This window comes from Phocoena sinus, chromosome 9 (assembly GCF_008692025.1).
Source record: "Phocoena sinus isolate mPhoSin1 chromosome 9, mPhoSin1.pri, whole genome shotgun sequence".
NCBI classification, from domain to species: Eukaryota; Metazoa; Chordata; class Mammalia; order Artiodactyla; family Phocoenidae; genus Phocoena; species Phocoena sinus.
The window spans coordinates 76652504-76680134 of NC_045771.1; the positions used below are offsets into that span (position 1 = coordinate 76652504).

Here is a 27631-nt window from a genome sequence, read left to right on the forward strand (position 1 = left end):
AAAATATTTTATAATTCTGAGAGAACACAACTCCCATCTTCCCTTTTAAATTTTAAGAGATTTACATTTCTGACATTAATACATTTAGTGATCTATTTTTTTAAAAGTCCAGCATCTCTTTTACATAGCTCTTTTTTAACCTACTTACAGCTAAAAAATTTTCAAAGATTCTGAGTTTAATGAAGAAAAGATTAAGCAAACAAACTTAATGCCTGGATGCTTCTCTGTAAACTAATTAAAATACCAACTAGTAATCTTTGAAGATGGGCTACCTTTTAATTTAAACTTTTATTTTAATTACATATAGAAAATGATCCTGCTTCTTGTATGTGGCAATTAATATATTCAATATTTTTAATGCATCCTGGAAATGGGTATAAATCCAAGAACAGAGATTCTTTACAGGGACACAGCCAAAAGATTAGACCTTCTAAAATCAGTTTTATGTTTCTCAAGATGCTGCTTGGCTGCTACACACACCAGACTGTATGGTTTCTAAAATTTCAACCTTGTTAATATGAGAGCTGTTGGCAGAATAAATAATACATTAGCGCTATTACCTTTCAGCCGGTGACTTAGAATCTGTTCCAAAATAGCGGCAAAATTGTTAAATTCAGGAGAAGAATCATCAATTGTCTCAAAGCAGGACCGATCAATCAGGGTCTTCACAGAAAACCTATGGAAAAAAAGAGATTACGATCGCTTTTAAGTAGACTTGATTCATTCACCTAAATAGGAAAAACTAGAGGAAAGCAATTTAGAGAAGTATTACAGAAATACTTTATAAGATTATATATTCTGAAAACTCCATTTACTCAAATTCACTCTGTCAATAGAAAATTTTACAGAAATATCAGACTTTTCACTTATATATTTACTATCTGTTGACTACATTAAGCGTTAGAAATAGTTCACTGTCCACAGAACCAGTAAAATCAGAATAAAAAAGATGAATGAAATTATTAAGTTGAAAGCCATAATACTACTTGTAAGAGACTGCAGCATCAGCCCAAAATGTTTCTAAGAGTTTCGAGCACAAAATGGAATAAAACAGGTTGTGAGTGTTCATGAGGTGTAGATCCCAAGTTTTTATGAGCTATAATAGGAAAACTTACAACTCTGTAAAGTGCACTATATTTTTCCTTCTCTTCAGAACGTCCTTTGTCTCTATTTTTGACTGCCAAGTACCAGTGCATTTTCCAAGACTCAGCTTAAATGCCATCTCTTCAATGAAGAATTATCCTCCTACAGATTCCTAGCACAAACTAGCATTTTGTTGATATTTCCTTTAAGAGATGAGTACAATTTATCTTACTGCTGTTACTTGTGTGGTCTAACTCTATTTTATTAGAATATAAGTTCCTTCAGGGCAGAAACATAGCTTCTGTGTGTTTATATCTTCCTCAGCACATAGGACAATGCCTTGAACGATGTACTCTGTAAGTACTTGTTGATTTATTTGTAAGATCTATTTTGAAGGCGTGGCAAAGAAACATTTAAAGGCCAATGTCACAGCAAGACAAAAAGAAAGTTTATGATTTTTAACATGTATACCCTTCCTGTAACTACCACCAAAATCCGGATCCTGAACAGTTCTGTTGCCCCTAGCATTTCCCTCATGCTATCCCTTTATAACCATACCATCCCTTTACAGTCATAGCCTATGAAGGGTGATATATGAGTGCCTAAGTAAAGACAATCAATAGGGTATGAAGAGAAGGGGATAACGATGAGAGTTGTTAAATCATTAGAAATGTAAACTATGAGAGAGATAAAGGAGTGTAAATTGTTCCTTAGGGTTTAGGCTTATTGGCAATGCTTATTTAATCAGGACAAAAAAATACAGGAGACAAGTGTAAAGGCAAATATAAAGAGATTTGTTTATATGAGTTATATCTATCAACATCTACTATATTAGAACTGAGTAATGTCTAAAATACAGGCAGTCCTCCCTTTGCACATAAAAATGACTGTGCAAGCTGAAACCATGCAAAGTGATCCCAATAATCAATGGAAAGAATTACAATTATTCTGTGCCCTTTACAAATTTTTGTCAAAACATTAAAAACTCTCTCACTGCCAGTTATTATGTATAGGGAAATGGAAAAAAACAGTCAAACGTATTTATTTACTACACTGTAATTTAGAACATTAGCAATACTGAGAATTCATTTTTCTGTCCTATGCCCTTTTCATTGACAATACACTAGAAAAGTGCTGCCAATCTTCAGCAAACTTCTAATAAGAATAAATAAGTATAACGTTCTTATTCAGTAAAAGAATGAAACGCTAAGTGTTCCTAAAATGAATAAACAAAAACCATGCAGTCTCCACCTCCACCTTTGACCTAAAAAGAAGGAAACTTCTGAATGTTTCTCTCTAATCTTTAACAGATAGAACGGAATGGGAAATGTAACTCTGCAATCACACCCGAGGTAGGAGTAATCTACCACTTCAAAAAAGCATGGCATCTAAGATAGTAAGCACATAGGTGAAATGAACTGAAAACTACATTTAAAGATAAAAAATAATAGAGTGCTTATTTCATCAAAACGAGCTAGGATAGAACACAATTTCCACCTGTAACAGCCTGGTAAGATTTTAGCCACTACTGTCCTCCAGGAATATTACAAAATTACCTAAGAAATTTTCTTCTTTGTAAATGTAATAGGAAGGAAAAGCCATGGAGAGTAACACATATATCTCTGTAGCATCAAGAGCCACGCACAGATCAATCAGTAGTCAATAAAACATGCCTTTCTATCATGTTATTAGTGCATTGTCTCCTCTAGAAGACACTATCTGCATGATGAAAACCTAAAATGGTGAACCTCAGAGCACCGTATTACTTGTAACTCAGTATCTGGCTGAAAACTAAAACAAAGGTACAAATATCCCAAAGCATATCATTAGACACAATTTCTGTTATTTCTAAGCATGCAGATATTTTAAGGGTGAGAAAGCTTTTTAAATAATTTCTATTATAACAAGGTTAATAATGAAGAAAAATAATGTTTCCCATCATTGCTTTATCATTTATAGCCTACTCTCCTCCTGTCAACACAAATCAAAACTTCAGAAGGCAAATTAGTTCCTTGGAGTCCATGTTTTACTTCTAGCTAGCCAGGTCTTCCCACTCAACATCTACTTCTCTAGAGTCATGTGGCTAGTTCCATTATGCCAGAAGAGTGAGAAGCTTTTCCTCCATAACACAGTAACTAAGACATGCTATAAAAACCAAACCTGTAAAAAGAATTTCAATACATCCAAAAAACATCACACAGATGCTGAGCTATTTCCTGATAATGATGACAATATTAGTCATCTATTTCCCAAAAAGGACTGATTTTAAAATAATGAAATGACAATTTGATGAATGTCTAAAAATACCAAATCAAGTCTAAGTAACAGCTTTTACATAAGAATTAAAAAGCCAAAAATTTACATGAAAGGGTCTTTTAATTAAGTGTGGTTTTTGAAATGTCTCTCTCTTAAAAGATTTTCTTTCCCACCTTCAGTGTCCAAAGGAAATTTTTGTTAGCTTAGAAATAAGAAAAAATGTGACTAAAACCATCAAACTTAAAGCAGGAACTACCTTTTTCCCTTTGGAAACATACCAAGAAAGGTGAGATGGTTACCCAAACTACGTTTAAAACAATCTTCATTACACCCATATTAATTCCTTCCACAGCTCATAAGTTTGTAATATAATTGTAACAAACAGTTAAAAGCAAAAAATGTGACAATAAAGTCAAAAATAAAATTACTTTCCCTTAAAAAGCTAAAAATAGAGCTACCATATGATCCTGCAATCCCATTCCTGTGCATATATCCTCAGAAAACCATAATTCAAAAAGATACATGCACTCCAATGTTCATAGCAGCACTATTTACTTGACTATTTACAACAGTCAAGACATGGAAGCAAACCAAAATGTCCATCGATGGATGGATAAAGAAGTTGTAGTATGTATATACAATGGAATATACTCAGCCATAAAAAAGAATGAAATAATGCCATTTGTAGCAACACAGATGGACCTAGAGATTTTCATACTAAGTGAAGTAAGCCAGACACAGAAAGGTAAATATCATATGATATTGTTTATATATGAAATTTTTAAAAAATCATACAAATGAACTTACTTACAAAACAGAAAAAGACTCACAGACATAGAAAACAAACTTACGGTTACCAAAGAGGAACAGGGGGTGGGCAGAGGGATAAATCAGGAGTTTGGGATTAACATACACACACTACTATATATAAAATAGATAACCAACAAGGACCTACTGTATAGTACAGGGAACTATACTCAATATTTTGTAATACCTATAAGGGAAAACAATCTGAAAAGTAATACGTATATATCCATATATAGATACATATACACATATATATCTCTAAATATACATATATCTGAATCACTGTGCTGCACACCTGAAACTAACACAATATTGTAAATCAACTACGCTTCAATAATAAAAAAAGAATTTTCTTGCAGGCCCAAATAACTTACTGTATTAAATATGTACACTCTTCACTGGAAAGAAACTATTTAAAGAATGAAAATTCACCTTTAATACTTAGGCCCTGCATTAGTAATATACACAGATATAGTCCCATATACACAGAGCAATCGAGTAGGAAAGAAATGTATTCCCATCTCTTTACAACAAGCTTATGTAACCTTAACCATTTATCAAACATGCTTCAGAAAAAAATTCATTTCACAAAAAACCAGATTTTCTTATCTATATTGTTATATCCCTTTACATGGAATTATACCTTAAGATAAGTAAAGTACATAAAAGCATACAGAATCATCACATTTCAAAACTAAAGTGGGGGGCACTCCCCTGGTGGCACAGTGGTTAAGAATCTACCTGCCAATGCAGGGGACACAGGTTCGAGCCCTGGTTTGGGAAGATCCCATACGCCGTGGAACAACTAAGCCAGTGAGCCACAACTACTAAGCCTGAGTTCTAGAGCCTGCAAGCCACAACTACTGACCCTGCGTGACACAACTACTGAAGCCCACGTGCCTAGAGCCCGTGCTCTGTAACGAGAAGCCACCACAATGAGAAGCCCACACACCGCAACAAAGAAGAGCCCCCGCTTGCCACAGAGAAAGCCTGTGTGCAGCAACAAAGACCCAAAACAGCCAAAAAAAAAAAAAAACCTAAACTAAAAGGGGTTCAGAAAAGTATATAGTCATTCATAAGAGTGATATTTTTTAAAAGAACATAAGTATCCAAATTGTAAGAGAGAATTCTTTCCACTACTTCATACCAAATTTACAGGATTCCTTATAATATATTATTATCACTATCAGTCTTTACCAAGGTGTGGGGGTAATGATCCTCTGCCATTAATATAATACCTACCGTTAATAATCAACAAGGAGATATGATACAATCCACCCCAAATGTAATGTAAAAGAGTGACTATGGATGATAATGAGCACAGTATTCAGGTATATGTTCATTAGAAAGAAGGTTTATTTCTTTTCTTATATTTCACATCAGAAACCCCCCAAATCGAGAGGGCAGACAGCAGAAGCAAGAAGAACTACAATTCTGCAGCCTGTGGAAGGAAAACCACATTCACAGAAAGATAGACAAGATGAAAAGTCAGAGGACTCTGTACCACAGGAAGGAATAACATAAAACCCCAGAAAAACAACTAAATGAAGCAGAGATAGGCAACCTTCCAGAAAAAGAATTCAGAATAATGATAGTGAAGATGATCAAGGACCTTGGAAAAAGAATGGAGGGAAAAATCGAGCAGATGCAAGAAATGTTTAACAAAGACCTAGAAGAATTAAAGAACAAACACCTAGAAGAATTAAAGAACAAACAAACAGAGATGAACAATACAATAACTGAAATGAAATATACACTAGAAGGAATCAATAGCAGAATAACTGAGGCAAAAGAACGGATAAGTGACCTGGAAGACAGAATGGTGGAATTCACTGCCATGGAATAGAATAAAGAAAAAGAATGAAAAGAAATGAAGACAGCCTAAGAGACCTCTGGGACAACATTAAACGCAACAACATTCGCATTACAGGGGTCCCAGAAAGAGAAGAGAGAGAGAAAGGACCAGAGAAAATATTTGAAGAGATTATAGTCGATAACTTCCCTAACATGGGAAAGGAAAGAGCCACCCAAGTCCGGGAAGCGCAGAGAGTCCCAGGCAGGATAAACCCAAGGAAAAACATGCTGAGACACATAGTGACCATATTGGCAAAAATTAAAGACAAAGAAAAATTATTGAAAGCAACAAGGGAAAAATGACAAATAACATACAAGGGAACTCCCATAGGAGTTAACAGCTGATTTCTCAACAGAAACTCTACACGCCAGAAGGGACTGGTATGATATATTTAAAGTAATGAAAGAGAAGAACCTACAACCAGGATTACTCTACCTGGAAAGGATCTCATTCACATTCAACAGAGAAATCAAAAGCTTTATAGACAAGCAAAAGCTAAGAGAACTCAGCACCACCACACCAGCTCTACAACAAATGCTAAAGGAACTTCTCTAAGTGGGAAACACAAGAGAAGAAAAGGACCTACAAAAACAAACCCGTAACAATTAAGAAAATGGTAATAGGAACATACATACTGATAACTACCTTAAATGTGAATGGATTAAATGCTCCACCAAAAGACACAGGTTCGCTGAATGGATACAAAAACAAGACACACATATATGCTGTCTACAAGGGACCCACTTCAGACCTCAGGACACTACAGACTGAAAGTGAGGGGATGGAAAAAGATATTCCATGAAAATGGAAATCAAAAAAAGCTGGAGAAGCAATACTCATATCACATAAAAGACCTTAAAATAAAGAATGTTACAAGAGACAAGGAAAGACACTACATAATGATAAAGGGATCAATCCAAGAAGAAGATGTAACAATTATAACTATATATGCACCCAACATAGGAGCATCTCAATACATAAGGCAACTGCTAACAACTATAAAAGAGGAAACCGACAGTAACATAATAATAGTGGGGGACTCTAACACCTCACTTACACCAATGGAGAGATCATCCAAACAGAAAATTAATAAGGAAACACAAGCTTTAAATGACACAATAGACCAGATAGATTTAATTGATATTTATAGGACATTCCATCCAAAAAGAGCAGATTACACTTTCTTCTCAAGAGCACACAGAACATTCTGCAGTATAGATCACGTCTTGGGTCACAAATCAAGCCTCAGTAAATTTAAGAAAACTGAAATCATATCAAGCATCTTTTCTGACCACCATGCTATGAGATTGGAAATCAATTACAGGGAAAAAAACATAAAAAAAACACAAACACATGGAGGCTAAACAGTACGTTACTAAATCACCGAGATCACTGAAGAAATCAAAATATACCTAGAGGGCTTCCCTGTTGGCACAGTGGTTGAGGATCTGCCTGCCAATGCAGGGGACACGGGTTCGAGCCCTGGTCTGGGAAGATCCCACATGCCGTGGAGCAACTAAGCCCATGAGCCACAACTACTGAGCCAGCGCATCTGGACCCTGTGCTCCGCAATGGGAGAGGCCGTGACAGTGAGAGGCCCACGCACCGCGATGAAGAGTGGCCCCCGCTCGCTGAAACTGGAGAAAGCCCTTGCACAGAAACAAAGACCCAACACATCCAAAAATAAATATAAATTAATTAATTTAAAAAAAACATACCTAGAGACAAATTACAATGAAAACACAATGATCCAAAACCTACAGGATGCAGCAAAAGCAGTTCTAAGAGGGAAGTTTAGAGCAATACAAGCCTACCTCAAGAAAAAAGAAAAGTCTCAAATAAACAATCTAACCTTACACCCAAAGGAACTAGAGAAAGAAGAACAAACGAAACCGATCAGAGCAGAAATAAATGAAATAGAAACAAAGAAAACAACAGCAAAGATCAATAAAACTAAAAGCTGGTTCTTTGATAAGATAAACAAACTTTATAAACCATTAGCCAGACTCATCAAGAAAAAGAGGGAGAGGACTCAAATCAATAAAATTAGAAATGAAAAAGGAGAAGTTACAACAGACACCAGACAAATACAAAGCATCCTAAGAGACTACTACAAGCGACTCTATGCCAATAAAATGGTCAACCTGGAAGAAATGGACAGATTCTTAGAAAGGTATAACCTACCAAGACTGAACCAGGAAGAAACAGAAAATATGACCAATCACAAGTAATGAAATTGAAACTGTGGTTAAAAATCTTCCAACAAACAAAAGTCCAGGACCAGATTGCTTCACAGGTGAATTCTATCAAACATTTAGAGAAGAGCTAACACCCAACCTTTTCAAACTCTGCCAAAAAATTGCAGACGAAGGAAAACTCCCAAACTCATTCTATGAGCCCACCATCAACTCTGATACCAAAACCAGGCAAAGATACTACAAAAAAAGAAAATTACAGACCAATATCACTGATGAATATAGATGTAAAATTCCTCAACAAAATACTAGCAAACAGAATCCAACAACACATTAAAAGGATGATACACCATGATCAACTGGGATTTATCCCAGGGATGCAAGGATTCTTCAATATACGCAAATCAATCAATGTGATACACCATATTAACAAATTGAAGAAGAAAAACCATATGATCATCTCAATAGATGCAGAAAAAGCTTTTGACAAAATTCATCACCCATTTATGATAAAAACTCTCCAGAAAGTGGGCATAGAGGGAACTTACCTCAACATAATGAAGGACATATAAGACAAACCACAGCAAACATCATTCTCAATGGTGAAAAACTGAAAGCATTTCCTCTAAGATCAGGAACAAGACAAGGATGTCCACTCTCGCCACTATTATTCAACACAGTTTTGGAAGTCCTAGCCACGGCAATCAAAAGAAAAAGAAATAAAAGGAATCCAAATCGGAAAAGAAGAAGTAAAACTGTCACTGTTTGCAGATGACACGATACTATACATAGAGAATCCTAAAGATGCCACCAGAAAACTACTAGAGCTAATCAATAAATTTGGTAAAGTTTCAGGATACAAAATTAATGCACAGAAATCTCTTGCATTCCTATACATTAATGATGAAAAATCTGAAAGAGAACTTAAGGAAACACTCCCATTTACCATTGCAACAAATAGAGTAAAATACCTAGGAATAAACCTACCTAGAGAGACAAAAGACCTGTAGGCAGAAAACTATAAGACACTGATGAAAGAAATTAAAGATGATACAAACAGATGGAGAGATATACCATATTCTTGGATTGGAAGAATCAATATTGTGAAAATGACTATACTACCCAAAGCAATCTACAGATTCAATGTTATCCCTATCATATTACCAATGGCATTTTTTACAGAACTAGAACAAAAAAATCTTAAAATTTGTATGGAGATACAAAAGACCCCAATAGCCAAAGCAGTCTTGAGGGAAAAAAACAGAGCTGGAGGAATCAGAATCCCTGACTTCAGACTATACTACAAAGCTACAGTAATCAAGACAATATGGTACTGACACAAAAAGAGAAATATAGATCAATGGGACAGGATAGAAAGCCCACGCACCTAGGGTCAACTAATCTATGACAAAGGAGGCAAGGATATACAATGGAGAAAAGACAGCCTCTTCAATAAGTGGTGCTGGGAAAACTGGACAGCTACATGTAAAAGAATGAAATTAGAACACTCCCTAATACCATACACAAAAATAAACTCAAAATAGATTAGAGACCTAAATGTAAGACCAGACACTATAAAACGCTTAGAGGAAAACATGGCAGAACACTCTATGATATAAATCACAGCAAGATCTTTTTTGATTCACCTTCTAGAGTACTGGAAATAAAAACAAAAATAAATAAATGGAAACTAATGAAACTTCAAAGCTTTTGCAAAGCAAACTACAAACAAGGTGAAAAGACAACCCTCAGAATGGGAGAAAATATGTGCAAACAAATCAATGGACAAAGGATTAATCTCCAAAATATATAAACAGCTCATGCAGCTCAATATTAAAAAAACCGAACAACCCAATCAAAAAAATGGGCAGAAGACCTAAATAGACATTTCTCCAAAGAAGACATACAGATGGCCAGGAAGCACATGAAAAGCTGCTCACCATCACTAATTATTAGAGAAATGCAAATCAAAACTACAATGAGGTATCACCTCACACCAGTCAGAATGGTCATCATCAGAAAATCTACAAACAACAAATGCTGGAGAGGGTGTTGAGAAAAGAGAACCCTCTTGCACTATTGGTGGGAATGTAAATTGATACAGCCACTATGGAGAACAGTATGGAGGTTCCTTAAAAAACTAAAAATAGAATTACCGTATGACCCTGCAATCCCACTACCGGGCATATACCCAGAGAAAACCATAATTCAAAAAGACACATGCACCCCAATGTTCATTGCAGCACTATTTACAATAGCCAGGTCATAGAAGCAACCTAAATGCCCACTGATAGGCAAACGGATAAAGAAGATGTGGTACACATATACAATGGAATATTACTCAGCTATAAAAAGGAACGAAATTGGGTCATTTGTAGAGTTGTGGATGGATCTAGAGACTGTCATACAGAGTGAAGTAAGTCAGAAAGAGAAAAACAAATATCGTGTATTAACGCATATATGTGGAACCTAGAAAAATGGTACAGATGAACCGGTTTGCAGGGCAGAAATTTAGACACAGACGTAGAGAACAAATATACGGACACCAAGGGGGGAAACTGGCGGTGGTGGTGGTGGTGGGATGAACTGGGAGATTGGGATTGACATGTATACACTGATATGTATAAAATGGATAACTAATAAGAACCTGCTGTATAAAATTAAATTAAATTAAAAAAAAAAGAACCCCCCCCAAATCTTTTTGAATCAGCAATTTGCCTTCTTTTTTCAAGTTTTATGCAAGTTAAGAACTCCCAACCATCATGTGTATTTTCCCCTTTATTTTTTTCTATAATTTAAATTCCTTGGTAAGGAGAAAAAAATACTTTTCATAGATCCATTTAGCAGCAGTCTGTAGACTATTGTCCACAGGCCAAAACCAACCAGTTGCCTGTTTCTGTAAAAAAAGTTTTATTGAAACACAGAATAAAAAAGTTCCAACCATCTGGAATATATACCGCGAAACTCAAAAGTCTATTTTGGCAGTGTTTACCATTTTTTAAACTTTTGCTCAATGTAAAAATCAAAAAAAGGGAGAGAAGTATATTTTAAAATATTTTCCCCACCTCTACTGTCAAAATGTCTTTCAAAATAGAATTGTTAATCTAGGTACCTTAAGGCTGAGATAGTATATTATTAACATCTTATCCTACTATATAAGCAGACTGATGAGAGCAAGATTGAACTACATGAAAAATAATGTTGAAGCACTATCTTCAAAAAAAGGACAATTTTTTAAAATTTATTTAAAATTACAAAGTATTCAAACCAAGAAAATTTCTCAGCTTAAAATAACTCATTTGACTTCTTATATGAAATAACTCCCAATTAAAATCACTTTAATAAAGAATACTTTCACTGTACACTTGGATCACAAATCCCTTTGGAACCCAATTCTTCTTTACTCAATGACAAGTGAAAATATTCAAGTAATATATTTTAACATAGGTAAGCTATCTAGTAACTAGATAGACATTCTACTACTGAAGTTATTAGATTTTTTTAAATTTGAAAGCTTTTTATTTGTTTTCAGTTTTTAAAGGTTATATTCTATTTATAGTAATTATAAAATATTTGCTATCTCCCCCATGTTGTACAATATATCCTTATAGATTATTTTATGCCTAATATTTTATACCTCTTAATCCCCTGCCCTTATATTGCCCCTCCTCCTCCCTTCTCTCTCCCCACTGGTAACCACTGGTTTGTTCTCTATATCTGTGAGTCTAAAGCTATTAGATGTTTAAAACTCTACTATCATTAGAGATTAGTCATTAGGGTGACTGTTTAAAAATAAGTGAGGATGGTTCTTTAATTCACCTTCAACCTTATTTTGGAAATGTCCACTGCTATTATTCTTCACTAGTTAGGGAGAATTACCTCACTTGATAAACATGCCCACTACACTACATACTAGATGCTGGGAATAAAACAGATGCTGTATAAACTATGATTCCTGGACTTGAGAAATGCACAATCTAATAGGAGACAAAAAGATAATTAGATTACAGCATAATGAGAGCCATATTTATTTAAAAGTATGTTTTAGGATGAGCAGGGATAAATGGCTCTAACACTACTGGAGAGGCAATAAAATTTAAATTTGCATTAGATGTAATAAATCAAGGGTAACTGCCCAAAGGATAGAAACCAAATATATGAATAGTTGACCCTTGAACAACACAGGTTTGAACTGCAGAGGTCCACTTATACATGGACCATTTATTTCCCATAAATACATACTACAGTAGTATATGATCCACGGTTGGGTGAACCTGTGGATGCAGAATCACGAGTATGGAGGTCTGACTGCAAAGTTACACGTGGATTTTTGACTTGTGGAGGATCAGCATCGCAACCCCCACATTGTTCAAGGGTCAACTGTATAGAAAACAGAAAAGAATATATGACCAACAAGTTCATAGAGAGAAAAACTCTATGTGGAATAAATGAAATAATAAAAAATACTGATATATAAGAAAACAAGAAGAGAGAAAAAGTGGACATAAATAGTAAAATGGTAGCCATAAACCCAAATGTAATAACATTAAATAGAGATGGGCTAAATACTCTAAATAAAACACTAGATAAAATTCAAAATCCAATTCTGTCCTGCCTACAAGAGACACTTTACATTTAAGGACCCAGAAATACTGAAATTTAGGAATGGAAAAAGTAGAGACTTCCCTGGTGGTCCGGTGGATAAGACTCCACACTCCCAATGCAGGGGGCCCAGGTTGAATCCCTGGTTGGGAACTAGATCCTGAATGCATGCTGCAACCTAAGAAGTCCACATGCCACAACTAAAAGATCCCGCATACTGCAACTAAACATGCTGCAACGCAGACCTGGCGCAGCCTATATAAATAAATAGGGGAAAAAAAGAATGGAAAAAGTACATCATACAAATGCTAACAACAAGAAAGCTATTTTAACTACGTTAATAGCAGGGAAAACATAGACTTTAAGGTAGGAACAGTATTAGAGATAAAGAAGGACATTTCATGGTAACAAAGGAATGAAATCACTAGGAAGAGATCACAATTCTAAATCTGCACCCACCTAGTAATCGAGCAACAAAATACTTACAACAACAACAAAAAAATGACAGGGAGTTCCCTGGTGGTCCACTGGCAAAGAATCCACCTTCCAAGGCAGGGGACCCAGGTTCCATCCCTGGCGGGGAACTAAGATCCCACATGCCGCGGGGCAACTAAGCCCACATACCACAACTCCTAAGCTCGTGTACCTCAACAAGAGAGCCCACATGCCGCAAATTACAGAGCCCATGCGCCCTGGAGCCCATGCGCCACAACTAAAGAGTGAAAAACCGTATGCCGCAACTAGAGAGAGACCCACATGCCACAACGAAGACCCAACACAGCCAAAGAAAAATAATAACAATAATAAAGAAAATAAATTTTTTTTTTTTTGTTTTTTTGTTTTGTTTTGTTTTGTGGTACGCAGGCCTCTCACTGTTGTGGCCTCTCCCTTTGCGGAGCACACGCACAGGCTCAGCGGCCATGGCTTACGGGCCCAGCCGCTCCGCGGCATGTGGGATCTTTCCAGACCGGGGCACGAACCCGTGTCCCCTGCATCGGCAGGCGGACTCTCAATCACTGTGCCACCAGGGAAGCCCAAGAAAATAAATTTTAAAAAATATGACAGAACTAAGAGGAGAAAAAGACAAATCTACACTCACAGAGATAGACTTTAACACATCTCTCTTAATATCAGGCTAAGCACACAAACAACTAGTAAGGATACAGAAGATATAAACACAATTAGCATACTAGACCTAATTGGCATACATGCAATCAACAATGACAGCATACAGTCGTCCCTTGATAACTGTGGGGAATTGGTTCCAGGACCCCTGAGGATACCAAAATCCACAGATGCTCAAGTCCCTTAAAGTTGGACCTCCATATAGGCGGATGTGGAACGAGTGGATACAGAGGGATGTTTATATTCTTTTCAAATGCATATAAAATATTTATCAAAATTAACCATATGTTGCATCATAAAAGCATAAATAAAAATTCAAAACTTGAAAATCTTTTAGAATATTCTCTGCACAGTGGAATTAAGTTAGAATTCAATAACTAAAAATAGAAAATCCTCAGCTGTCTGAAAATTAAACAATATCTTTTAAAATAACCCATGAGTCAAAAAAGAAATCCCAACAGAAAGTAGAAAACATTTTAAACTAATTAATAGTGAAGATACAAATTTTAAATCTTGTTTGCTATCTCAAAGCAATGTCAAACAAGGGAATGTGCAGTCTTAGAATGCATAGAATGGAAAGATGAAAAAGGCTGAAAAACAATGATTTAAACTCCCATCTCAAATTAGAAAAAGAAAATGAACTTTAAAAAAAGTGGAAGGAAGGAAATAAAGACAGGAAGAGGAATCAATAAATTAAGAAATATACAACAGAGGAAATTAACAAAGCCAAAGGCTGGTTCTCTGAAGATATTAATAAAACTTATATACTCCGGGTAAGAAAAAAAAACATGGGAAAAACAGAGATTACCAATATCAGGAGAGAAAAATGGAAAATGACTACAGATTTTTAAACAATAGAAAGATATTAAGAGGATATTAAGAAAAGTTTTAAGTTTAAATTTGATAACATACATGAAATCGGTGTATTCCTTGAAGAACCCGCTGAAACTGATAAAAGAAGTAACAGGAAATCTCAATTGTTCAGTATCTATTAAATAAATTGAATCTGTTACTAAACAACTTCCCACAAAGACAATTTGAGGTTCAGATTTCTTCCCTGGTGAATTCTTCCAAAAGTTTAAGAAAGAAATAATTTTAATCTTACACAAATTCTTCTACAGAACACAAAAGAACATTTCCCAACTTGTTTTGTAAGGTCAGATAATTTTAACGACAAACCGAGACAAGGACACTATAAGAAAGAACAATCACAGACCAAACACTTTCATGAACAAATATGCAAAAATCCCAAATAAAATATCAACTCGTTGAATGTAAATATATGTAAAAAAGATAATACAGCACAACCCAGTTTTTTTTATTCCAGGGTAGTTTAGCATTAAAAAGTCAATCAATGTAATTCACTACATAAAAAGAAAAAAGGAGAGAAATCATACGTTCATCTTGATAGAAAAAATATTTGTTAACAGAGTATTCAGAATCCACTTATGATAAAAATCCTCAGCAATCTACAAGTAGAAGGGAACTAAAAAAAACCTACTGCAAACATCCTACTTAAAGATAAAACTATTAATGCTTTCTGTAATACTGTGGTCCTAGCCAGTGCAGTAAGACAAAAAAGAAAAGACATAAAGTTTAAAAAGGGAAGAAATAAAACAGGCACAAGACATGACAATGTACTCAGAATGCTAAAACAAATAAACAAAAAACTGCAGAAAATCTATTAGATTTAATAAGTAAATCTGGTAAAATTGCTAGATTACAAGACCAGTATTTTAAAAGGTAAATTCCAGGTCTATGTATCAGCAAAAAAAGAAAATGAAAAGGTTGTTTTTTTTTTAAAATAAATTTATTTATGTATTTTTGGCTGCGTTGGGTCTTCGTTGCTGCGCAGGGGCTTTTCTCTAGTTGCGGCAAGCGGAGGCTACTCTTTGTTGCGGTGCACAGGCTTCTCATTGCGGTGGCTTCTCTGGTTGCAGAGCAAGGGCTCTAGGCACGCAGGCTCTAGAGTGCGGACTCAGTAGTTGTGGCACATGGGCTTAGTTGCTCCATGGCATGTGGGATCTTCCCGGACCAGGGATCAAACCCATGTGCCCTGCACGGTGCCACCAGGGAAGCCCGAAAAAGTTTTTAAACGATCTATTATAATAATACAGACATATCAAATATGGAAGGACAAATCTAAAAAGAGATATAATATGTATATGTTGAAAACTACAAAACATCTTTGAGAAAAATTTCAGAATAGTTAAATATATGAAGGGATGGATATAGTATATTCATGGATTGCATTTAAGTCTCATAAAAATGACAATTCCAAAAACTGATTTATAGATTAAGTGCAATCTTAATAAAAATCCAGATTTTTTAATGGAAATTGACAAGCTGATTCTAAAATCTAGTTTGCAAAGCCCAAGAACAGACAATATTGAATAACAAAGCTGAAGAACTTACATTACCAAACATCAAGATACATTATAAAGTTATAGTTATTAAGCCAGTATGATATTAGCTCAAGGACAGACAAATAGACTAATGGAACACAAGAGGGAGTCCAGAACAGTCACCTGACTTCCGATAAATGTGACACTTGAGTGTAGTGGGGAAAGCATGGTCTTTTTAATAAATGGTAACAGGTCAAACTGATTTTCCTAAGGTAAATACTTAAATCAAGTACGGGTAGATTGTTGATATAAATGTGAAAAAGCAAAACAATAAATCTTTTAGAAGAAAATAGAATAATATTTGCATTACTGCCAATTTCAGGTCACAATAAGCAACCCATGAAGGAAAGTTATGGACTACTTTACAATTAGGAACTTCTATTCATAAAAACACACTACAAAGAGAATGAAAAATCAAGCCACCAAATGGGAAAAGATGCTTGCCTTAAATATATCCAGCAAAAGACCCACATAGAACATACAAAGAGTTATACATCAGACAAACAAAAAGTCAGATATTCCAGATGATAAACGACTTGAACTGGCACTTCACAAAAGAGACTCTCCAAATGGACAACAGACTTATGGAAAGGTGCTTAACTTCAATAGACATCAGGGAAATACAAAATTTCAAGGGTTGGTGAGCATGTAGAGCAACTGGAATTCTTATCCAGTTGACCACTGAGCAACATGGATTTGAACTGCACAGGTCCACTTTTACGCAGATTTTTTTTCAATAAATACAGCACTACACAATCACCGGTTGGTAGAATCTGAGAATGCAGAACTACCGATACAAAGGGCCCACTGTAAAGTTATATGCAGATTTTTGACTGCGCTGAGGGTCAGCACCCCTAACCCTTGCATTGTTCAAGGATCAACTGTACACTGCTCACTACTATGCAGACTGGTACCAGGCCTTTGGAAAACTGTTATATCCACTGAAGCTGAACATATGCATGCCATATAACCCAGGAACTCCACTCATAAGTATATATCTGACAGAAATATGTACATATATTCACCAAAATACATATTCATGAATATTCAATTAGTAATAGTCAAAAAGTGAAAACAACTCGAATGTCCATTAGGCTGAATGGATAAACTGCGGGATATTCATACAATGGAAAAAGATACAGCAATGAAAATTAACAAACTACAGTTACGTGCAACAAAAAGAGTGACTCTCACAAACATAATGTTGAGCAACATAAGCTAAATAGAAAAAGGTACATGGACTTCGCTGGTGGCACAGTGTTTAAGAATCCGCCTGCCAATGCAGGGGACAGGAGTTCGATCCCTGGTGGGGGAGATCCCACATGCCGCGGAGCAACTAAGCCCGTGCTCCACAACTACTAAGCCTGCTCTCTAGAGCCCGCGAGCCACAACTACTGAAGCCCGAGCACCTAGAGCCCATGCTCCGCGACAAGAGAAGCCACCGCAATGAGAAGCCTGTGCAAGGCAACAAAGGGTAGCCCCCGCTCAACACAACTAGAGAAAACCCGTGTGCAGCGACAAAGACCCAACACATTCAAATTCAGAAAAAGGCAAAACTCAACAACTGTGTTGAGAGCTAGGAGAATGGTTACCCTTCATAGGAGTAGTATGAAAGAAGGCAAGGAAGAGGTTTCTGGGGATTTGGGTAACACTCTCTTTTATTATTATTATTACATTCCCATAACTTATTTATCTTAAAACTGGAAGTTTGTGCCTTTTGACCACCTTCACCCTTCTGTTAACCTTCCACCCCCTGCCTCTTGCAACCACCAATCTGTTCTCTGTATCTGTGAGTATGATTTTTTTAGGATTCCACATATAAGTGAGATCATACAGTATTTGTCCTTCTGTGACTTACTTCACTTAGCATACCGCCCTCAAGGTCTATCCATGCTGTGGCAAATGGCAAGATTTCTGTCTTTTTTATGGCTGAGTAATATTCCATTGTGTATCTATGTACCACATCTTCTTTATGCATTCATCTATTGATGGACACTTAGGTTGCTTCCATGTCTTGACTACTGGAAATAATGCTGCAATGAACATGCGGGTGCAGATACCTTTCTGACATAGTGATTTCATTTCCTCTGGGTAATGCTCTTTTCCTTGACCTGGGTGCTGGTTACAATGTTGTGTTCTCTTTGCAAAAACAATTCATTATACACCTATGCTGTGTGTACTTTTCTGTATGCATATAAGTCAATAAAAATTGACTTATATGCATATAGAAAAATTGTAGCTAGAAATGAGACTAAATACTGATACATCACTATGATGCTCTACACGTGTTTTAGAGGTTGGCCACAGATTTAACACTAAGACTTCTAATAGCTGTATGAGAAAAAGAGAAGTTGTCAGTTACACATTCATGCCCAGTAGATATAAATAAATCAACTACCTAAAGCTACAATTCTTGGCACTAAAAAAAGACAGATATTTCTCATAAAAATCTTCACAAAAGAAGATACTTTTTGACATAATAAACAATGTTCTTGACAACAATTTCAAGAAGATCCTCTGTAATTGCTTCTTCTGCTGACCCTCAATGTAGGCTGATGGAATCTTATCAATGCACGAGAGGGGCAAAAGCAACTGGGATAGGAGAGAGCAAAGCAATGCAGTCTACATACTCAACTGCTCTCTGATGATCTGGACTGATCCAGAGATACATTTTATAAACCTGTAAGACTGAATATAACAGTGGATAAGCTTCACATATCTCCCCCCTCAATATCATATCTCTCACCTGACTTCTGACATTTATCAGTCAGCAGTGAAGATAATACCCTCTAATAAACATGTAGGGGAGAGCTATTCTCTGTTGTCAGTTGAATATGAACCCAGTTAAGCTAGGGGAAGAGATAATGACCTTCTGTGAATGCTGAGAAGCCTACCTCCGACTGGTAAGATGATCATCCTACCTCCACTGTGAAAACCTACTACTAGGGCTCTAAGAATCTTTAGAAATGATACTGAATCTGCTCCAAAGCAATACAGTACAGGTAATGTTGCTCAAAGTCCCAACCCAAAGTTCTACTATGTAAAGCATGACTAAAAGAGCTTTAGCCAAAAATATAATCACGAGAGGCAAGGTATGAACAGTCTTAAAAGGGCATTCTCAAGCAAATATCAATAGTAACAAGGAAAGTAAGTCACTGAATTTAAAGTTATTTAGAGGTTTATACCACCAATAATACTCAATAATATTTCACATATCTGCAATGCCTCCACCCTGCTTAAACACAGGAATAGATCATTTTTTCCCTGATTATTCAGCAACCAGAATGTTAAGAAGTTCAGAGTGCTAAAGCTCACTCACTGAACTCAGGCCTCTCAATGACTTTTTTTTTTTAACAAAAAAATAAATAAATTTACTTCTCTGTTTTCCTAGTTCACAACCAATTATAATGAGCAAGTCAGGATGAGAAGCACAAAGAAAAAAGCTGGTAGAAACAGGCAGAGTTGCAAGCAATAACAGCTAACTTGGTAGGAGGAGACAGTAAATGCAAAAACAGACCAAGAACTCCAAACACACAATCTTCTGAGGCCATGTAGCAAACAGCTTTATGTCCCTCAAGAGTCTCCAAGGGCAACCACTACACAGGGTATATTCACGGAAACAGATCCAGAGTAAAGTCACTGATAAGGATTATATTATACTACGTAGAGTTTTTTTAAATAAGGTAGGGAAATGTATAATCCTTTTCTTTTTTAATGTTTTATTTATTTATTTGGTTGCTCCAGGTCTTAGTTGCGGTAAGCTGGCTCCTTCGGTCCAGTTCGCTGGCTCCTTAGTTGTGGCATGCGAACTCTCAGTTGTGACATGCATGTGGGATCTAGTTCCCTGACCAGGGATCAAACCCAGGACCCCTGCACTGGGAGCGCGGAGCCTCATCCACTGTGCCACCAGGGAAGTCCCTGCATAATCCTTTTTTAAAAGGAGTTCATCCAAAATGTTTAAAATATTCTTTATTGTAGTTTAAATCGGAACACTTAATTTATAAGCTTCAGTTATACGGAAGATTGCACCCCACAATAAATGCTGAGTAAAGCACTGCAGTTGATAGGAGAATTTTAACTCAAACATCAGTTACATGAAAAATATGAGCATCTCATTTCCCAAAAACACTGAGAAAATGAGGTGCTACTGTTATTTAAATTAACATTCATGTTATGAAATAATATCTTGACCTATAGAAAACTAAGAACTATGTACGTGTTATTAAAAGTACTTTAATTTTGAAAATCATCACTGGTCTCCACTGTGCTTAGCTCATCATACTACCTCTTTCAATCTCTCATTAATCCTTTCCATGCACAAGACGGGAAACTTATGACTTTGTGTGGGGAGTTTCTCTTAAAGAACTGGTTTGAACATTTAACAAATGTTATTTTAAAATATTTATCCATGTATATTTAAATGTTTATCTTAATAATTTATTTTTCATAAACTGATGTTAACCCACAGAAAGAGAATTTATATTTTAATTATCCTTGTCACCAGAACTAAAATCAAAGGAATATGTACGTTTTTCAATAACCTATGAAGCTTAAAAATGATAGAAAAAAATGAGTAGTACCTGATTTTCTATGGATGAAAAATGAAGGTTAAAAAAACTCCTGAAGGACTTTAACAATTTAACTTTTCTAAATGGTAGAGAATATGCAGGGAAAATACTAGTTGGTACACAGAACTAAAGTCAGTCTATGAATATTTTGGAGTTGAGTGTGGAACATTTAGAGATCTCAAATGACCTACTTTCTCTCCACCACAATCTGTGAAAAATATGATAAAGGAGTACTTATTTGCTGACAGAAGTACTATGTGTTTTTAGTCTATAATATATAAATGTTCATGAAAAAATACAACTGATGAAATAATTACATACACAATCACAATGAACCAAAATTCAATTCCTGACTATCCCACCTAACAAAATAACTCACTTCCAAAGTTTAAACTGTAATAATATTGTTCTTATATAAGGCGTTTTTAAACCGAAAAAATTGTGTAGTTACATAATAAGGTTGTAAACCTAAACTGAGAGTACAGTATGCCTAAATTGTTTAAGGGATAATGAAAATCATTACTGTATAAGTATTAATACATATGATAGAATGATAGTCAGCGGGTGGGGAGAGTTTGTTTTGGTTTGGTTTGGCTTTCTATACTGTTCCATTTTTCCAGAATATCAGCAGAGAGTCACAATACTTAAGGCACAATTCAAAATGTTTTTGTTTACAGAAAAAAATGCACATGCCTCATCCAGCTACCATTAAATATATGTCTACCATTACCCTGATCATGTTTGGAGAAATTCAAAACCAAATATAAACTCATTCTGCTTGAAGACTATTATTAGTTTCAGGGCTATCATTGAAGATTACCAATGATCTAGTCCAAGTTTATTTTACAGATGAGAAAACTAGAAAATGGGCTTATTAAAGGACACACAATTAATGACAAAGTAAACTTAGAACTCAATTATATGTCCACTAAACCAGCTTCTTCCCAACTTAAATACCAAATAACGTCTGATCTGCTACATAAAAATTTTTAAATAAATTCATTAAGGGACATGGGTGAGATACCCAGGGTTTGGTTAACTCTGAAAGTGAAAACCGACAGAAATGCATAAATACTGATTTGCTCATTTTGCTGAATTTAGGTGGGGATACTTAAAACATCCAAATGGCCTACAGTGACTTTTTTCCAAAAAATAGAAGGCTTTTAGACAAAGCCTATCAAATACATCCCATTACTACAGAAGGATAATAATTTATATGCACCATCAACTATCTGGACGTGAAGGACAGTGTTTGTAGTATTATCCACATAAATAAATACACAAGTTGAAATCTAAGCCAGAAATTGAAATTTATTTTAGCTACAATACTAAATTTACATGTAAACTGTAACTAAACTCAGCACTTATACTCACTTCAGAGTAGAGAACAAGAATTAGGCAAATAAACATAATGAAAATACAGCTAGCCCAGACAACAGTCCACACAAATCAGTGTGATGTGACTGAAATTTCTTAAAACATAACATGTATCTTAAATAAGGTTGAGGTACAAGTCCCTTTCTTCTCCTGAACTGCCTCCGATGCCGTGACAAAAATGGAGATGCAAAGGGAATAGAACCCTCCACTGATTATTTTTTCTCATCTGTTTTTATTCTGCCTTAAAAAATAAGTGGAGCATAAAACCTCTTCCCATGTACTGTTTTACCCCAAATCTTCAACATCCACCATTCCAAAGATGGCCACACTGATTCAGAGCAATATATGTCAGCCCAGGTGTTTAAAGTTTTAGGTTGAAACATTTGGTTAATTAACACCATGCTGCAAACACTCAAAATCACTTCAGCTGCCACTACTACAAAACAAAACTCCCCAAAACAAAAACTGTTACCCTCCACTGGATTTACTCATACAATAAATATTTACTGAGTGTCAGATGCTATGGTAGGAAGAATGAAAGAAAAAAGAAAACTGAGCAAAAAGCAGACATGGTCGTTGCCCCGTGAAGCTTAACACTTATGGGGCCTTTATGAAATACATCACCCCAAGAATCAGTGTATATGTTGGGGTCTGCTTGAAAACGTCCTCTTTTTAAAAAATAATTCTTTTTAATACATGTAAAGGTAAGAAAATCAGCCTTGCTTACTGTTCTATTTACCTAATTTTTAGAAATTTGCTTAGATGTAAAAAAATTTTCATACAACCTATCTTCCTCCAAAGGTTGCATGCTAGACAGCACAAATGGTGAATTCAACAGATTCCATATTAATATTTTACTGTTTATAACTCCAAGTGCCATATAAGTCAGTAAGGCAGGTCTTCCTGCTAGATGGGCAAACAGCTGTAATAGTCTAAGGTAAAAAAAACAAAAAAATCACTCGTTATTTTGAAAGTTTGAATATATATTTGAAAGTTATTGAATATAGTCCTCGTATAAATACCTATATTCTGCTTAAGATGCTAGACATTATTTACAGAGGAAAAGAAAAAAATACAGATATAAATTGCAAAGGAGGAAAAGGTCTCATCATTCTCTCATTCTTACAGGATTTTCGACAGCTGATGAAGAGGGATTTGATGGAACAATGTAATTTTACAGCAACTTAATGGTTTAAAGAAGTTCCTAAGGAATGAATGCTTAGGACTTCAATTTTTTTTAATACCCAGAAACAAGACTTAAAGAAAATGTCAGCATGTTAAAAGTTAGTTATTTCTGAATACTGGGCTGGCTGAAAGTCATTACGTCTCTTATATTTCTACATTTTCTAAAGTAAGGGAATACTACAATTACAGTTAGAAAACAACTAAAGAAAGGCAGATCTTGAAATAAATCACTGACTAGGTATCCTCGACAGTCCCACTCTTGCTTTCAACGGCAGAAACAGCACTAACACTGCAATTTAGAGTGGAGAGGACACGGACGGAGATACACACACACACACACACACACACACACACACAGACACTTAGCTAGCATGTAGTAGGCACTTAATATTTGTGGCACGAAAGGACAATATATATGTAAACAAGCCAAAACAAACAAAACGCACTCCGATTCTGAGGCAATACAGTAAACAATCACAGTAAAGATTACTTTACTAAAAGCTGCCCAACAGCTTAACGCGCACTAAATGAAAGAGCTCTTTTTCCCTGCCCTCCTCTTTTACTCAGTCACTAGATTGCACATTCGAAACAAATCCTCCCCCAGCCCCGCCCCAAGCCCTACCCTCAGCTTCTCCCAGCACTGAAATTGATGGAAAGTCCGGGGCCTTGGCGGTACCCAGACCGGCCCCCCTCTGGACGCTCTGCGCTGCGGACACACCCGGCGCGGTAGCTGCCGGGGCTACAGCCCGTTATCTCCGGGACCCCCAGGGACTCGCGCTCGCCCCAACCCTGAGTCCGCAGCGCCGGCGGCCCCCCTCTTCTCTCCCAAGCGGCGGGCCGCTCCGTACCTGCACACCGTGATCAGGTTCCTCCTCTCCACCGCGGCGTTGCGGGCGCTCAGGCTCTTCCTGCCGCCGCCGCCGCCCCCGCCGCGGTTCCCGCCCAGGCCCCCCAGGCTCCGGGAGGCCATGGCGGGCTGACCCCCGCGCCCCTTTTGTCTCGTGCGACCCCGCCCGCTGCCCACACCTGCTTCCCCGGGCTCTCGCTCTGCTTGCGGCCGTGGGGCCGCGGGAGGGTGGAAGGGAAGGAGGGGGGGACGGAGGGAGGGTGTGGAGGACGGTGGGGGATTCGCACCCGGGGACTAGTGGCTGGCGCTCCGCGCCAGGGCTCCACACACACACACACCACACACACGCACGCACACCACACACACGCACGCACCACCCCCGCCCTTGCGCGCGCCGCCAGCCGCCGGGAGGCGCGTGCAGGCCGGCGTCAGCAGCTCCCCTACTTCCCCCAGGGACCTCGGCGGCCGCGCAGGCGCGTGCCCGCCGGCCCCGCAGGCCCAACCACCCGCGCTCGGCCGCCACTGGCTCCCCAGCTGCGGGCACCGCAAAGAGCCACGGGCCTCACGCGCGCAGCCCCGCCCTCCCTGCCTCTATCGGGCCAACGCCGCCCCAGCTGGAGCCAATCGCAGCGCGCGAGGGGCGGGGCTGGCCGCGCAGACCTTTAAAGCAATCTGCTAGAGCCCCGCCCAGGCGCGTGGGCAGCTGTCAAGACGCCCGGCCCGCGCTCTCAGCCGGTGAGCCGCAGGCAGTCCGCGCTCAGGGGAGCAGCGCCGCAGCTGGCCTGGGGATTGTGGGATGCGGGACTCGGGATTGCTCCGGGCGTGTTGACGACCCTTGCCAGGAGCCCAGCTAACGGCTGGGATCGCTAGCTCTAACGGCTGATCCCGTTCCCAGAATCCGACTCCCCAGCCTATTGGCACCCGTAGCTACAACGCCGAGCCAGCAGCAGCGCCGGCTCCCGCACCTGACCCAGGGCTGACTCCCAGGAAGGGAGCGGATTTTCTTTTGTCCTACCGCCCTCCCCTGGCCTAGTAGACAGCTACAGATAGCCCAAAGAGGGAAACTGCCCGCAGAACATCCCTCTTGCGGCGTCTGGTGGTGGGATTTTTGCCGCCACTTCGCTCCTACCTTAGCCCCCAGCAAGGCCTGCAGCCCGGACTGACCACCCACAGAAGAACGAGAGCGGTGCGAGTGTACACTCTGCTCCTTTCACCCTTCTCCCGTCCTGGGCAGTGCCCCCGGAATTAGTGGGGGGGGCGGTGAGCCTCCGGGCAGTGTTTGGAACCTAGCGCCCACTTTCCAGAGCCTCTCCACCCCTCCGGCCTTACCAGCAGGGAGGTCCTGGCTTTGGCCGAGTTCTCTGGTGCTCATCTAGGTCGGCTGTTCACCTCTCTTTGCATCAATATGCCCAGATTTTTTTTTAACTTTGTATTTTATATTGGGGTATATATAGCCCATTATAGAGTTGTGATAGTTTCCTGTGCACAGCAAAGCCACTCAGCCATACATATACATGTATCCATTCTCCCCGAAACTCCCCTCCCATCCAGGCTGCCACATAACACTGAGCAGAGTTCCCTGTGCTCTACAGTAGGTCCTTGTTGGTTATCCATCTTAAATTTAGCAGTGTGTACATGTCTAACCCAAACTCCCTAACTATCCCTTCCCCCACTTCCCCTCTGGTAACCGTAAGTTTGATCTCTAAGTCTGTGAGTCTGTTTCTGTCTTGTGAATGACTTCATTTGTATCATTTCTTTTTAGGCTCTGCATATAAGGGATATCATATATTTCTCTTTCTCTGTCTGACTTACTTTACTCAGTATGACAATCTCTAGATCCATCCATGTTGCTGCAAATGAATATGTGCAGATTTTAGAGTGAAATCCTTATTGACAGCTATCCCTGTGGAGCCTAGCACAGTGCTGTGCATAGAACAGGTTCGCAAATGTTCATTAAATTTAACTGGAAGTCACATTTGGAATTATTTTACTCTAATTTTACAGTTTGGGTGGTTCTAAAATCCATTAAACTTCCAGCTCTGGTTTTGACATTCCTGTCAAAGAATATTATAGAATAGATATATAGATATAGTGTAGATACCTCTGTACTTCTTATATATTATACAAAGTACTACAGGAGGTTACTGTTACTCTATGTGGAATGCTTTTAAAACAGAGTTATGTATATTAAAGCTGTAGGTTACTAATTTCCGAGGTTGTAAAAAATTTTAAATCATTAGGGCAAAGACTGAGCCCTTTCATCCACTCATCCTAATCATAGTAGAATGAAAATACATGTAGAAAAAAAAACTCTCTTAACTAATTTACTACGATAAATATTCAGATATTAAAATTATAAGAAACAATTCAGACAGACTTTAAACATTATCTTTCACATAAATAAAAGTAGGAGGTTTTTCCAGGTCAGTGCACTTGTTGCCAAACATTTCTTGTTGGCTCTGTGGTGACATAGAGGCTTGTAAGGAGGTTTGCCCTACTCAAATTGAAACTGTTGTTTAAACACAGATGAAAACTGCATAGATGACAAAGGATTAATTTCCAAAATATACAAGCAGCTCATGCAGCTCAATAACAAAAAAACAAACAACCCAATCCAAAAATGGGCAGAAGACCTAAATAGACATTTCTCCAAAAAAGATATACAGACTGCCAACAAACACATGAAAGAACGCTCAACATCATTAATCATTAGAGAAATGCAAATCAAAACTACAATGAGATATCATCTCACACCAGTCAGAATAGCCATCATCAAAAAAATCTACAAACAATAAATGCTGGAGAGGGTGTGGAGAAAAGGGAACACTCTTGCACTGCTGGTGGGAATGTGAATTGGTACAGCCACTATGGAGAACAGTATGGAGGTTCCTTAAAAAACTACAAATAGAACTACCATATGACCCAGCAATCCCACTACTGGGCACATACCCTGAGAAAACCATAATTCAAAAAGAGTCATGTACCAAAATGTTCACTGCAGCTCTATTTACAATAGCCCGGAGATGGAAACAACCTAAGTGTCCATCATCGGATGAATGGATAAAGAAGATGTGGCACATATATACAATGGAATATTACTCAGCCATAAAAAGAAACGAAATTGAGCTATTTGTAATGAGGTGGATAGACCTAGAGTCTGTCATACAGAGTGAAGTAAGTCAGAAAGAGAAAGACAAATACCATATGCTAACACATATATATGGAATTTAAGGAAAAAAATGTCATGAAGAACCTAGGCGTAAGACAGGAATAAAGACACAGACCTACTAGAGAACGGATTTGAAGATATGGGGAGGGGGAAGGGT

The 27631-nt window shown here is 37.7% G+C and overlaps 1 protein-coding gene across 3 annotated transcripts in view; it reads right to left on the reverse strand.

The window, feature by feature from the left end:
- The window catches only part of RUNDC3B (RUN domain containing 3B), a 155615-nt gene extending 131187 nt beyond the window's left edge, over positions 1-24428 (reverse strand). For all 3 annotated transcript variants that reach the window (XM_032642152.1, XM_032642151.1, XM_032642150.1), the window contains exons 1-2: positions 24307-24428; positions 561-676 (exon numbers count right to left, since the gene is read on the reverse strand). In XM_032642152.1, coding sequence (XP_032498043.1) covers positions 561-676; positions 24307-24428 — 238 coding nt within the window. The remainder of the gene's footprint in view (positions 1-560; positions 677-24306) is intronic.
- Positions 24429-27631: the final 3203 nt, after the last annotated feature.